We start from the raw sequence: 16174 nt of genomic DNA, 5'->3' as shown, positions 1-16174 counted from the left end.
TGGGTTTACCAACTGACGGTATGTGCGGCGAAAAAATTGGCTTTTAGAATCGCACCCTTACAGTGCAGAAAAAAATCGGTGAAATTCATACCCTTACAGGGGGCCTTAAACTCTTTTAGAGCAAAAAAAATCAACATTTTCGAGCAAAACTTTGCAATTTTTCCCAGATTTGCTGAAATTTCCACCTTACAGTGCATTTATCAAAAGTCCACCCTTACATTGCATTTCTGATATTTTGAAAAACATACCCTTAACCGCCGCACATACCCGTCGGTCAATTTGCCTGACTGCCCCCTCCCCCGGGCGCCCATGGGCCTTGTAATGTCAACATGATCCGAGAAAATATTTAAACACTTAGGTTCCCCAATCCCACTCATTTAAGTTCCCACTTAGGTTCCCCCATCCCACTTTTCCGGTATTCATTTAGGTTCCCACATAGGTTCCCCCATCCCACTTTTCTGGTGTGATTTAGGTTCCCACTTAGGTTCCCCCATCCTACTTTTCTAGGATCTCACTTAGGTTCGACCCCATCCTACTTTTCTAGGTTCCCACTTAGGTTCCCACTTAGGTTCCCGGGTTCCCCCATCTCACTTATTCGGTATGCCTTTAAACAGAACAATAACATAAGAAGAAAACTAATTTGTAGTGTTTAGGTTTCGAAACATTCAAATTGGACTGTTAACTACTGTTAATGAAATTATAATATTACATATTACTAGAGCATATGATAAAAGAAAATTAGAAAGTAGTTGACTTACTTGACGTGGTTTATTGTATATGATGAAATCTCGGTTGGTAAATATCAGAGTAGCAATGTGTCCAAAGCCTGGTTTCTCCTGTCCATGCATGGATAGAAAAGTGGAACAACCACCTTTTGGAAGGAAGAAAATTTAAAGTTGTTCTATTTATGAAACGCACCATACCACAGACCCAATATCTGATTTGTCGCAAGTGACGTATTGACTGATTTTACGTCACTTGCAATCAACCAGCTATTGGGTTCGTGGAAAAAATTGCAATTGTGTATTCAATGAATTGATTTATTCGGTGCATGCATCATTTAGAGGCAATGGGTTTTACCAGAAAAAAACCGTGCATCCCCTTGCCTTAGGATTACAAAGATGGTATTGTTGATGCTCTCTAACTTTATCTTTAAGGGGGATTCAAATTAGTTTTTTATCAACCGCGGGAGTATATCGAGTAGTGTGAAGATATCTCGTAAATACCTTTTTTAATCTTCACCATAAAAACGAGCTTAGTGATAAATAAACCTTAATTATGACAGTTTCGTCAGGAAGTTTGAAAGCGATTTCAATTTAATCGAAAACGGGAACTTATTGAGCAGTAAAACGTCAAATTGAGAGCGTCAATATATCATCAGTGTATAAGAATGGAAATGATTTTGACATGACACGCCTTAATAGACCAAATAATAAATACTTTAATTTCAAAACAATCATGGGTATATCCGAACTTACGGGAAAACAACTTATATCCACTTCTCACACAGAAGACCTCCGTTTTTTCCTTGTGCATTGACTATTCAAAACTATATTTTTACTAACTTTTTCGTAGAAAGTGCCACACCTTCTAAAGTTTGAAAATTTATGTAACACGGTGTTCTGAATAATTAACATCAAAATTATTTATTAAAAAGTCACTGTAGGGGCTTCTTCGATTAGAACGTTAAATCCTTTTTTGGACGGGGGTTTTATCGGAAGGTAGTGCTAATTTTCGCGGCCATTCATGGATGAAGATGAAATTTTAAACATAAAATTAAAACCACGACTTATCATCAACTGCTTTTTCAAAATACAATAAGATTTTTTGTTTTAAAGTTGCACGAAATCTCTCATTAATACTCAAATAAACCACCTGGCTTAATCTGAGAAGTTAAACACCTTAGCTACCATCTTGCGTTATACACATTTTTCATAAACTCATTCAGTATAGTACTGGCCGTCAGTCGGCGTTGGACCCGCCGAGTAGAGTGTTATTTAACACATCCAAAAGTCCTTTGAATGGTGAGGGAGGGTAATAAGATTGAATTCTAAGCCGAAAGAACGAAATATTACTTATCACTAATCATAGCTCGAAAAATCGCATATTTCATGTTTGGTGACGTCATTTGGGCCCTAAATGACGTCATCGAAAGTGTAATAAACTTTTCACTTGACTGAAAATATTTCTTCATTGACCAAATAGATTTTATTATTTTATTATTTGGGCCCTAAATTACGTCATCGAAAGGTGATAAATTGTTCACTTCGAAACGAATTAATTATTTACCCAAAGATTCTCTCGATGATTTCCGATCCAATGAGGGCTTAACCATTGCTTTAATCTTTCCCAACTCGAGATATTGTATTTTTTAGGTTTTGATGACGTCATCGGACCCAAAATACCCCAATTTGAATATATTTATTTTCAAAAGTTTCTATACACCCACCTTTACCCCTCCCAACTTATTCCCCATTAAATTTCCGATCCAATAAGGGGTGAATGAATTTCCCGCCTTTACTATCACTGTAACGGACGATAACATCGTCTACTTCCATCATTAAGTGAAAATATTAAACTGTAAGAGCAGTGACTGGTTGAAAGTAACGCCCGGAATCTTTGAGTTAAAAAAGTTTTATTTATACGAAGGTGGTGGTAGTAATGATAACTTGATATCTATTGAAAAGACTGAAAAGAGCTAAGATTTTTAATGAAAATGGGATTACTCAGGGATTACTCAGGGTTCTAAAATAGAATATGGCTGAAATTGGCACAAAGATGGGTGAAGAAACACCAGAAAAAGGTACAATCATTAAACAGGTTTTTAACTTTTTTTGGGAAAGATTTTCCTCGTGTTATTTTCAGTTCAAACAGGTTCAAAAACCTTAGAATGTGATTTTCGAAAGGTCTTCAAAAATGATTTGTAAATTATTTAGTGGAAAGATATGAAAGATCATAGACGTCGAAAGTGGGTTCATTTGTCAATTTTGATGTCGCAGACATTTTCCCTAAAATCTGCCCCATTTTACAATACATCACCCATTATTCTGGTAGTTTTGGGCAAAATTTTCAAGTAGCAGGGACCGCATAATGGGGTCATGGTATAAATGAATAGGAGAGAAGAGAAATTTTTCAATTTGTAACCATTCTGAGAAAACCACTATCTCAAATTAGGTAAGTAAATCGGCTATAACCGTTCAAAAGTCTTCTATATAGTTTTTCAAGAGCTTTCGAATGGTATACTTGATAATGTCTAAGAATGAGTTTGAAATTTAAAAAAAATTTCGCCCTTAGGATTTTGCCTGGGGAAAATAGAAATTGCACAAAAAAGGGATGTTCCACCAATGGGATTTTAGGGGATTTTTTCCTGAGGTATAAGCATCCTATAGAGAAGGTCTGGAGAAAGTTTCAGCTAGATCTTATTCTTTTCCTACAAACAGCCTGTATTTTTCTAACATGACCACACTACTCAGCCGCATTCCAGGATTAACAATACAACATCATGTTGGTTGACCAAAAGTTACAATACAAAGATATGGGTTAAAGTGTTGTGAAATTTATGTAAAAATTCTATAATCATACGCTACACAATATTTTGTCAGGCAAAATATTTTATAGTATATTGCTGAATGCCGGCAATTTATTAAAAAGTTGTCCGCAATATATTGTCAGCTCGATTTGCAATATTCCGACAATATAGGGGGATTGTTTACAGAAAGAAAATTCCTTTTTATAATAGATAATCTGTTGTTTACTCTGTACACTACGGTCTGAAAAATATATTGTCGAATATTGCTCACCAATATATTGTGCTGGCTGAAAATCGATAAAAAGTTCATCTTTTCTAAAGAATGACTTAATTAAACTAGAGTGATTGATGGGAAAGTTTGTAAAAAATTTATGAAATTTATGACAAATTTTCAAAATTTATGACAATTTATGATATTTTTACCAAATTGATGAAAATTTGTAAAAATTTAGGAATTTATGACAAATGGGATGCCTGCAATTTCTCACAAATTACAAAAAAACTCATTTTTAGGCATTTTTTGGCCCAAATTTGCCCAAAAAATTATTTTTTCGAAAATTGGGCTCCACCAGATTGTAAACATTATCATTTTACATCATTTTCATAAAAACGACTAGAAACGACAAAAGGGAATTTCCCCCAGAGAACAAAAAAAAAATTTATGGCGAAAAAAAAATTTCCAGAAAAAAACGGCTAGAGCCACTTTTTACAGAACCTTAACCCTATTAGCCCCAAGCTTTTTCGACTTTTGTATCCCCAAGGGGGGGGGGGTAGAATCTACCACCCTCGATTATTTTCGATCTAGAAGAGCTATGGCCATGAAATTTGGTACAGATGTTCTCCATCATGATACAATTTTCCAGGAAGAAAAAAAAAATTATGACGTCATTCAAAAACTGATGACGTCATCACAAAATTTCCACATGTCGGAAAAAAGCCCAAATATATGGTTTACAAAAATGTCTATAACAGTCGAACCAGTAAAGATATTTCAATTCTGTTTCAAGATTCTGAAAGGTAAAAAACTGTTCTTTAACATAATTGCCGGTTTTGCAATTTCCATGAAGATTTTTTCTTAAAATCTATGCTGAAGATGAGTAAAATTTTCAAAATTTGATGACATCATAAATGATGACGTCATCATTTTCAAAAATGTTCTTTAGATATTTTAAATTTGTATTATCAATGCCTATCACGTGTCAAAATTTGAAAATGATTGAATAAATAGTTTAGAAGTTATCAGCACTTTAAAATTTGGAGTTTTTAGGATTTTAGCTGGGTTTTATGTCATGTTTCACAATAAAGTCATAAAACCTGATCTGGACAACCTGTGACCCTAAAATTTTGTACAAGTACTCTTAATAAGATTTTATTAAAAGTCAAAAAGTTTCAAGTCGTTTGAAAAATTTTTCTCCGAGATATAAACAAAAGAACTCCAGCGTGGTAGATTCTATCCCCCCCCCCTGGGGCTAATAGGGTTAACCTTTATCTTTTTATCAAATATCAGAAAAAACGAATGAAGCATGAAGTCTAAAAAACCCTATTTTAGGACAGTTTTAGGCTAATTTTCTGGGTGGTTGCGCTTTTTTTCCTGGGTGGTTGTACCTTTTTCTGGATCGTTGTGGGTGGTTGTACCATTTTTCCTAGGTGGTTGTACCTTTTTCAGGGTGGTTGTTGGGGGTTGTACCTTTTTTCCTAGCTTGTACCTTTTTCTGGCTGATAGTACCTTTTTCTATCAAATGTTTCACTAAAATGCCTCTGAGATGAATGTAAATCAATCAATCAATCAATCAATTAATCAATTATTCCTGATTATTTTAAATGGAGCGTTATAAGTGCATGACGTGACCTTTCTTTGGGGGCATTTATTGAAAGCTATGACTTGTGTAATGTCAAACTGTAAACAGCTAAGGGAAATGGGGTCAATAGACCTGCGATGTACGCTTCCATATTAAATAAAAAGAAGAAAAAAGATTACCTTTTTGACTGTGTTCTTCTTCAACGTTTAGATCCACAGTTGAGTCCTTGTCGCAGTTGTGATACTGTAATAATTGGAACGGGTTCAGTCTGAAAATAAGTTTTAAAAAGAGCGTTGAAAAGTTAGAATTAAATCTTAAAGCTAATATTTCGATAGGCATGTTAATGTATATAGATAGACATATAGACGATCTAGACATGTTTGCCTGTTTGCCAAGATGTTAAAATCTTTATTGCCGGGATTTATTGTTTTTTAAGAATCAATAACAATCCAAGGTTCATTTCAAGCCCGTTGAAAGTCAACAAGTCAATTATAGAGTAAGCGTATGAAAGTTTCAAGAACCTTTAAACACTGCAAAATCACAACAAAAAAGCCAGATGGTGGTGTCAATTTTTAAATCTAAAAAAAGTTAGTACCTGGTACCACATTTGGGGTGTGGGTTATATTACTCATTAGTAAAACTTTCAATTAAGGGACACTCTAGCGGACGACCCTGGTTAGCGGAAAGTTCTATTATCCCCGGCCATTCCCTAGTCATATCCTCAAAAAAGGTTTCCAAAAGGAGGATACTCAAATAGTGGACCCTCTAATTAGCCAAAAAATGACCAAAACCCTACTTTTTCCTCTCTAATTAGCGGACATCGACGGTCAAACTGGTCTTCTAAAAATTAGACAGGATTATTCTCTCAATACTATCTATTTCTTAAACTGCTAGGTTCTACAAAGTATTTTTCCAGCATTGTGTAAACGCATTTTTTTTTGTTAACCAGCTTCTAAATAGGGGTGGGAGCCCCTTCTTAAAAAAAAAGTTAGTACCAGATTTCTAAGACAAATTTTTCTGAAAACCAAAGTTAGAACCCTATGGGTTAGTACCTATTGGCTGTATCCCCAAACTAATTTTACTGGTTTTTATGAAATAGGCGTGAAAAGGTGAAAAAAAAGAACTAACTGATTATTGGTAACAGGAAATATTCTCCTAGAATCCTCTCCTTGCCAATAATCTAGCCATTCCTGAATCTTCCATTTTCTTGAATAAAAGCGCTGCGTCCCGCCAACCAATCCATCATTAAGGAACATTTCAATTTTCAGAATTTCATAATATAATACCCATCGCTTTTTATAGAATGTACCACTGTAAGTTTTTATACTCTCCGCCTTGGAGGGACAGTCTCTCAGGTGACAGTAACTTGAATAAAAATTCCTTTCATGAAATAAGTTTTTGAAACATAAAATGTATCTGATATTCGAACTTGTGCCTTCTTCTCTCTGTATATTTTCTTCGTTATAATTTTCATCATAGTATTTTGAACGCCAATGTCCCCGTCTCCATGTATGAACAGCTAACCCTCCGAAAACGCCAGATTTTTCTGAATGTGATAATGTTACGTATGCTCTCTTATAAGCTTCCTGGGTGCATTTGAACATAGCATCTACAGTTGATAATTTTTTGCAAAAAAGTTTGTATTTGTAATGATGTTTATGTTCAGCGAATCCATTCGGACAAAAGTCTCCTCGAGGTACATGGTATTCGTAGAAAACTATAAGAAAGAAAAGTAAAAAGGTGCGCTATTTGAAAAATTTGTTATCTTACTTTAATCCCGCTCCGGGAGGTGGTGGTCACTTTCGCAAAACAGGTGACGGATATGTAAGAAGGGACCCTTTTCTTACCTCAAAAGTTCTAAACAGGGTAAAAACGACGGCAGTAGCCGTAGGCAGTATTTTTAACCGAAGTTTGCGACGACGGGGACTTTATGAATCAAAAAGTGTGTGGACGGCTCTAAAAATATCTTTTTTTTAATCTTTTTGACATATGGTGACTCATAACAATATAGAAAAAGATTGGCCATGAATGGGGCTGGATCCGAACCCATCGGAATACCAATCTTTTGTCTATAGACACGGTCTCTAAAAGTGTCTATCTAGCAGCAGACATAGTTACAGACAAGAACTCCCGATCATCCCCCCCCCCCATTGAAACAAACATCAATCGACTCATTTAAACCAAATAACAACTTGGCATAAGGGATTTTCATGTAAAGTGTAAAAAATCAAAGGTGGAAATGCAACTGCAATCAGCACCGAAATATATTGCCAATTTTGGGTATTTTAACGTTTTTCAGAAATTAAAGGTCGAAGCGAAAATATTAACCAATAGGTATTGTGTAGTTTTTCATTTTCAACTGACACCCCTATTCCAAATTTATCTTTTAGATCTTTTACTAATAATTGTTTTATTCTTCTTACGAGCAGACTTCTAAGTGTCAGTACATACGCGATTTAGTCCCAATTCCCTGACCAAAACTTCTGCATAAAATCTTTTACAAATCAAGGATATATTATTGTCAGTGGCCTTGTCAATGGGGGCAGTAATTTTTTTTTTTTTTTTGTAAATCTAGTAAACTTTGTCGACAAAGATTTTTCACGACAAGACTATTATCTTTCAATATACTTAGTAAAACGATAATGCATTTTTATTTATTCAGATTCTATTTTATCATCTCATTCCCAAAGCAACCAAACAACTGTTTACTTCCAATGTTAAGTCAGAATAGAATAAAAGGCATTGACTCGTCATCTATTTCTTTTTACCTTCATGGTCTCTCTAAGGGTCGATTTTCGAAATTTGGCTTGGACCCCGGGGGGGGGGCACTCGGTTTGTGGACTGACGGTATGTGCGGGCCAAAAATTGGCTTTTATAATTTCACCCTTACAGTGCAGCAAAAATCAGTGAAAATCGTACCCTTAGAGTGCATTTTCCCCCAAATTTTCAATCCCTTTCGTGCAAAAAATGGTCAAAATTCTAGCATTTTTGGTCAAAATATCTAGATTTTTCAAGAATTTTCTGAAATTTCTACCCTTACAGTGCATCTCTAGTTTTTCCAACCCTTACAGTGCACTTTAAACATATTGGAAAAGGTACCCTTAGGACCCGCACATACCCGTCGGTCCTTTTGCCCAGCTGCCCCCCCCCCCCCCCGGGGCTTGGACACACCCGTCATATTGCAAACCCTTGGGTTTTGGTTCAAGTGCTGCGTAACCAAGTTATAGGAAATACATTAAATGTTCTTTGACATCATTTTGACACATACTTTGCGTATATTACAATAACGTATTACTTAGAATAAACGCCCGGGCGTTTTCTTTTTGCTCTTTAAGAGGGGCGTTTATTCGAGGGGGGCATTCAAAAGAAGGGGACGTTTATTCGAAGTAATACGGTACGCGTGTTTTGAACTTAAAAGGTTAAAGACTTACATAGGTTTGCTATTGAAATGGAAAACCAAAGTGGTTTAAAGCCATCAGTATAAATCTTTGGTGGATTTTCGTGACTCAATTTTCCTGCACGCATGTCCGGGTGAACGTCCTGGGTAACTACCAGTGCAATATCTCTCGTTGCCTTTTCAAATATAACAAAATCTTTAGTCATCACAACTGCTTGGTCAAAATATGCCTTGCACGTAATAGTATGCTGCCTGAATCCCTTTTTCAATGGTAATTTGATCTTGATATCATTGAATTTTAACAAAGGAATTATATTGGTATATAAGGTTTGAAACCATTTTCGTTTGATTTTATCCCCCGTCATAGCATTTAAGATATGAGAAGAATTGTAGCACTCCAGTTCGATATTGCCAGCTTTGACTTGGTTTCCAGCCACGCTCAGATATTGAAGACTATACTTCGTTTCTAGCTCCTCTTTGACTTTTTCTTGCTTCTTTGTAAGTTCATCTTGTGAGTCCTCTAACAAACAAACAAAAAAAAAATTTAAACATACCAAATACCTTAGCTTTAGTTTAGACGACTCAATTTCCGCCCTGCCTATTCTAATTGTGAATTATAATGGACAGAAAGCTGGCTGTATAAATTCATTGCCCTCTTTTGACGTCAATGAAATGCCTTCTTTCAATGTTTTCCAAATTAAGATTTCAACTGTCAACTTTGTGCCCCATTTTTGCCTGCTCTAACAATAAGAAAAAAATTTTTCCTCTCGATAATCCTATTTTCCAGGCATTTTTACCTGATGACGTCAGTATTTTTAAGACTAGACCTGAATTTCCAAGTATTAATTTTCATACAAATACAAAATGAAATACCTTTTTAACGATTAAAGGTATCAATTTTAGTCATTGAAAGAAAGATGATCATACCGATGCGGAAGGCATGGGCCCTAACAAACCTGGCCCTAACCTCGCCCGTTCAAGGAATCATGGCTTATCATTAGCCTTTTTATAGGATTTGTTCATGTGTTACATGCTAATTTCAATTCAATTTTTAAGGGGGAAATGCACAAATTTCCTTTGGCAAAAGAAGTTGAAAAATTTTGATTTTTTGTCATCATTTAAATGACTTCGGAATTTATGAACTCGTTTCTATTGTTACTGCTTTTGTAACTTATAAATTTCGGGTGCTTTCACACTAACTGCTTAAAAATTCAAGAACAAAGGAGCGCACGATCATTTGAGTATTTCAAGCTAGCTTCAAACGACAACAATGTAAACGAAGTGAACTAACTTCGCTTTTTTAATGCAATTTTTTTACAAGAGCCATCAGTCATAAGGTCATACTGATTTTTACAGTGAGCAAGTCACAGGAAAAACAAGCTGCCAATTTTGATGGAGGTCCATATTAACTGATACAACAGACTCCCAGTTATTAGAAGCTCCAAAGGGAGGGGTCAGAATTTACTTTGAATAACTGAAGTTCGAATGACTTAAAAATTGTTTCCCACTTTTTCTGAAGTAATCGAGGCATTGTGGTCCAGTTGAGCGTAATAAATACAAAGAATTTTTACTTTTTGAAGAAACTATTACCTTTGGAGATTATAAGGAATTGAGGATCCCCTGTCCCCTTCAATTCTCTGGACCGAAGGAAAATATTGAGCTCGATTGAGCTTTTTGAGGAAATTGCTTGAAGAATGCTAAAACAACACACAACAAACATGCGTGGAATAGTTTGCATGATTTGCACAAAATAATAAAATATTCATTCAACGTCCATACAACGTCAATCTTGAAGTGAAAAAGGGGGGAATTGGGGCAAAAAGGGAAGCTAAAAAATGGATCAATGGAAAGATAAATGAATTCATCAAATTTTGACCAAATTATTTTAAAATTGACCGAAAAAATTTCAAAGTATTCTACTTTGAAAATTTTTCATAAGCTTTTCCAAGCAAGAATATTTTTTACGTGAGTATCACCACGGAGTTTGATGTAGGATTGTCTCCCAATCGGGAGACTTTGCCCTACTGACTAGAATTAACTGCATAAATTAAAAGGATTTTTTCATTATACTCATACTTGTATGTTTTATGGATAAAGTAACAGTGGAGTATGTAAGCCAAGGACATTTCTCTGAAAGTAATGGAGACTATGAATTAAATTTTAAAAAGATATTGTAAAAAAACTTCAACTAATTTATTTCTGTTTTATTAAAGTTTTCATGCTTCATTTTTATTTTTAAAGGGAACGACGCATGGTATATCTATGAAATGCTGATCTAGCATTGGCACAAACATCCATACGGAGGAGTATTTAGGAGTGCTGGATCATAACAAGAACCAAAAGTGACATTATTCCGAAAAATATATTCAAAAAAGTGAATATAATTTACTATAATGTTCAAAATATATTCAAAAAAGTGAATATAATTTACTATAATGTTTAACAACAACACAAAAAGACTTACATAAAACTGAAAGGAAATGTCTTTTTCTTTTGAATGAAATCGAGTGTTTCTATTTTTAAATGAAGAAATTCTATTGTGAATTTATTCGATCAAAACTTCTTTGCAATCTTTTTGTTTACATTTTGTCTTCATTCACTTTCGTTTACTGTTGAAAACATAACAAAGTTTTAATCAGCTTTCGGGCTGACATCAGCATGTATTTCAGAGTATACCACTGAAGTGCTATTGTCTTTAACCCAGCAAGTTGCATATTCATCAATTTTTCTCTAGTCATCAAGCCTACCTGAAGGTCATCATTATTTTCACTTCTGATTTACGAACTTGAATGATCGACCCACGACCGACCTATTTTTTGAGAAAAGCTTGACTGAAAAACGGAAAAACATTTTGCTCTTGCCTTTTTATTAAAGATAAGGACTTTCATACATATTGGATATATTCTGGACCATCCGTTTAGATCATAACTTGCTACTACTTTTGACGACGCGGTGATATGGACAATTATACATTTTTTATTGCGAGCGAAGGGAGCAAAACAATTGAGCCTTTTTGTGCATTTCGTTAATTCAAAAAGTGGATTCCATAAGAGAAGGGGAGATTTTAGTGGGGTGAACCTTTTAATGTGAGAATTCTACTGTGGTGGGTCAAAATCATAAAATTATGAGTGGTGTATGTGCGGAATCTTCGTATCTTTCAATGGGGTCATTTTCAGTTACAGTATTCCAGCGGGGTGAGTGATTTATCTACTGGGGTGAAAAAATGGGCAATTTTTGGGAATATTTTTCACTGGGGTGACGAGGGGGTGGATCCCACTGGGTCACAGAGGCAGGAGTGTATGAAATAAAAAAATTTAAGTCAAAAAAAGTATAAGTAGTAAAAGCGAAAATAGAATATCAAGGTATAAAAACAAAATAGAATCTCTAACATGCATTTATCCTAATCCTTGCATGTTATAGCATTAACAAAAACGATTTTGTAAAGTCATCTGTAATTTTACATTCCTTTTTATGTGCCCTGCTACCCCAAATACAAAGAAGGGAAGCTCTCAAAATTAGGAACGATAATTTGCATTTCAAAACATCCATAATGTCACTGTATTTTTCCCCTGATTTTGTTGAGATTTTATCAGCCATGTGTTTGTGGAACGTTGAGCACTCTTTTCCCATCAATCCTTAACTGAAAAAACTAATGGTGTGAAAATTCCGTGCTCAATATTCATAATACGATAGTTCTATTGTCTTTTCTTGTCTCGTTCATGCTTCTCTATAAACGTTTTCATTGTGATATTGTTCACTTGAGATCTGCAATTGGTATTGCTGACCCTGATGACGAAGTAGGCGTTCTGTCCTCGACATCACACCGTTTAGTCCGTTTATCAGTTCTCTCTCAACTTTATGAGTCTCTGAAAGCTGGGGGCGTACGATATTTCGGAATCGACCCTTTTTTCTTCGGAAATTCGGAAATCGGGCAAAATTCCTTCGGTATTTCAGAATGCTGAAATTGTTTCGGAATCGGAAATCCATGAATTTTTGCTTCGGAATTTCGGTATCATAAAGTTTTTATCTCCCTTTTTCGGAATTCATACATGACAAGCTACATGTTGAATGGACCTACCTGAAGATTGATGTAATAAGACAATTGAAAAATGACAAAGAAAATGCAGAATAATACAAGAACTCGAGAAATTCAAGAAGTCCAGCGATTCTCGGCTGTTCTGGCGATTTTTAGAATGTTCCTATACCAAAATCAGTGTCATTAAAAATTGAACCATGCTTTCGTGGACATTTTTATAAATGTTTTTTTTTTGAAAAACACATAGACATAAAACAAAAAAATCCAATGAAAATCTGCAAAAACGGCAATTTCCGGTATTTTCGGCCGGAAAAAAAAATTTCTCAAAAAATCGAACTCGGACATGTTTTGAGCATTGCAAATACGCATCTTTCTGCAAAAAATCTGAAAAAACGAAAAACGAAAATCCTAGAAAATTTTACAGCATATTTCCGGCATTTTCGGCCAGAAAAAAAGGTTTTTCGAAAATCAGGCTCTGTTACATTTTAGGTATTGTCATTTTGCATCAGTGTGCAAAATTTCATAAAGAATATAAAGTACAGCTCAAGAAATTCAAGAAATACTGTCTTTCCGGCGAAAATAGGTTGTTCCGGTGATTTTTAAATAGTTTCGGCTTCAAAAATCAATTCTATTCAAAATTGAAACATGCTTGATGTTGGGAATTGCTATTAATAATGTTTTTGAATGAAAAAACAACCATTTATAGGGAAAAAGTCCAATGAAAATCCAGAAAAACGGCAATTTCCGGCATATTTCCGGCATTTACGCCCGGAAAAATTTTTTCTCAAAAATCGGACTCGACCATGTTTTAGGCATTGTTAGTACGCATCTTTGAGCAAAAACAACAGAAAAACTAAATGATAAAATCTCGAGAAAATGCCAAAAAAACAGTTTTTCCGGCATATTTCCGGCATTTTCGGCATTTTTTCTTTCGAAAGTCACATTTTGGGCATTGCCATTTTGCATCTTTGTGCCAAAATCAGAAAAAAATAATGATCTTATCTAGAGAAAAGCTGTTAACAGACGAACGAACGAACGAACGAATTTATAGTTGGTTTTAATGGTGCTGATATTGACACGATTGAGTTTTCTAGTTGAGTTTCACAAGTTTTCTTGATATATGTTATCATTGAACTGAGTAAGTTTGGTAGAAAGCTTTGTGTAATCAAGTCATCCAAGGGTTCAATGAAGTTCTTCATGTCTGGTATTGTCCTCAAAAAATATATCGGACGGAGGATCGAGACAAAAATACCATTATTATTATTACTATTATTATAATGTAATAAAGTTCTAGGCGAGGGCGAGGGCCTCTGGAACTGATCGTGATTATACAACGTATTTTACAATTGTCTTGTGTTGAATCTTTTCGGGTGTTTACTCCATGCAGTGTTGAGTCTTTCTTTGAAGACTTTGACTGTCTTTGCTTCAGCGACATCTTTTGGCAATTTATTCCAGGTTGGTATACTTCGATAAAAGAAGGAATTCGTTTGTACACCACGGAGTCCATCGCTTCCAAAGTTTGGAATCATCTCAAAGTTGTGCCTTCTGTTTGGTCGCGTTCGACGGGCTATCTTGTTTGGGATGGTATCTTTTTCGTAATAATTGATGTGCTTGTAAAGTTGGACCATGTCACAAAAGTGTCTTCTAAACTCGAGCGTAGGAAGATCTAATTCACGCAATCGTTCTTTATAAGACATATTACGACATTTTTGAACAAGTTTTGTTGCCCGTCTTTGTACTCCTTCAATCAGATTTACGTGTTTACGTAGAAACGGAGACCATACTGACTGAGCGTACTCCAGATGCGGGGATGCGGGAGAACAAACGTACAATACAATGTTTTAAATGTACTTGTACTCATGTTTACAAATCCTCGATTGATTATGCCAAGTATCGCGTTTGCTTTTTTGACTTGCTTTGCAATGTGTTCTTCAAATGTAACTTCTGAGTCAATGAGGATTCCAAGATATTTTTCTTCAAAGACGTGTTCCAATTGGCGTCCATCTAGGGAATATGGATGAGCATGTTTGATGTTTCCAAACTTTCCTAGCGTCAGAACGTGACACTTTTCAGGATGGAATTGTAATAGCCAGTCTTTCGACCATTCTACAAGTGTGTCTATATCATTCTGAAGGGAAACAGAGTCTTCGATGCAGTTGACTTCTTTGAAGATTTTGGTATCATCAGCAAACAGTAGGATCAATGAGATGACCTTTTCAGGAAGATCATTGATGTATAGCACGAACAGTATTGGTCCCAGTACACTACCCTGTGGAATACCACTCACTACAGGGTCTGTTGTCGAGAAGGACTGGTTCACTTTTACTGATTGTGTTCGACCTGTTAAAAATGACGTTATCCATTTTAAGATTGAACCGTTGATGCCATATGCTGATAGTTTCTTGCATAGTCGACGGTGGGGTACAGTGTCGAAAGCCTTAGCAAAATCGAAGTAGATACTATCAACAACGTTTCCTTTCGAGATGCTCTCATAACATTTATCCAGATAGTACAAAAGCTGTGTCACGGTTGAACGGTTGTTAATGAAGCCATATTGTTTGTTCGATAAAAGATTGTGATCAGAAAGGTGCTTCATGATGTGTTTCCTCAGTATTGATTCCATTAATTTGCACACTACCGATGTCAAACTAAAAGGTCGATAATTGACTGCCAAATTCTGAGGTCCCTTGTTTTTGTAGATAGGTGTGACATGTGCCACCTTCCAATCTCGTGGTAATGAGCCTTCAACTAAAGATTTGTTCATGATTACAGCTAAGGGTAGAGACAGATAGTCAGATAATTCCGCTAGTATCCTAGGGTGTATTTCGTCTGGACCGAATGACTTATTATGGTTGAGCTCTTTCAATTGATTCTGTACCATCTCCTCAGAGAGATGAATATCTCCGATGGATGAATCAGTTCTCTTTTCAAATGCAGGAAGCTCACCTACTGCTTCTTTTGTATATACACTGCAGAACTGTCGTTGAAGTATATTGGCTTTTTCGTGATCTTCATGCTTTAACGATGTTTTGACATTTGGTGATTCAAGTAGTGATGAAACTGTACTAGAAGATTTCATCTTGTTACGCGCATGTGACCAGAAGATATTCGGTTTGGTCTTTGCGTTATCACAAATTCTTTGTTCGTAGTTCCTGTGAGCTTGTCTCATCAATTTGTTCACTCTGTTTCTTACAGGGGTGTATTTTGCTCGATTGTATTATTTTTCTTCGGGTGATGATTTCATCCATTTCCGATGGAGGCGTCTCTTCTCTGCTATTTCTTTCCGAAGTTGAACTCCAATAGGTATTTTACCTTTCTTCTTCCAGTTTTGACCACCGATGATCTTTATGGGTACAAAACGGTTTCGTATATCCAAAATCTTCTTTCGGAAAAGCTGCCAAAACTCCTCGGTT

General features: G+C 35.5%; 1 protein-coding gene across 2 annotated transcripts in view; it reads right to left on the bottom strand.

Annotated features, from left to right (window-relative positions):
- The window catches only part of LOC136812759 (uncharacterized), a 232255-nt gene that overhangs the window by 97200 nt on the left and 118881 nt on the right, over window positions 1–16174 (bottom strand). For both annotated transcript variants that reach the window (XM_067069283.1, XM_067069284.1), the window contains 4 exons: window positions 8760–9245; window positions 6457–7045; window positions 5508–5596; window positions 759–871 (listed from right to left, as the gene is read on the bottom strand). In XM_067069283.1, the coding sequence (XP_066925384.1) occupies window positions 759–871; window positions 5508–5596; window positions 6457–7045; window positions 8760–9245 (1277 nt within the window). The remainder of the gene's footprint in view (window positions 1–758; window positions 872–5507; window positions 5597–6456; window positions 7046–8759; window positions 9246–16174) is intronic.

This window comes from Clytia hemisphaerica, unplaced genomic scaffold (genome assembly GCF_902728285.1).
Source record: "Clytia hemisphaerica strain Z4C2 unplaced genomic scaffold, Clytia hemisphaerica genome assembly, whole genome shotgun sequence".
Classification (NCBI taxonomy): domain Eukaryota; kingdom Metazoa; phylum Cnidaria; class Hydrozoa; order Leptothecata; family Clytiidae; genus Clytia; species Clytia hemisphaerica.
This window is presented reverse-complemented; position numbering and strand designations above follow the sequence as displayed.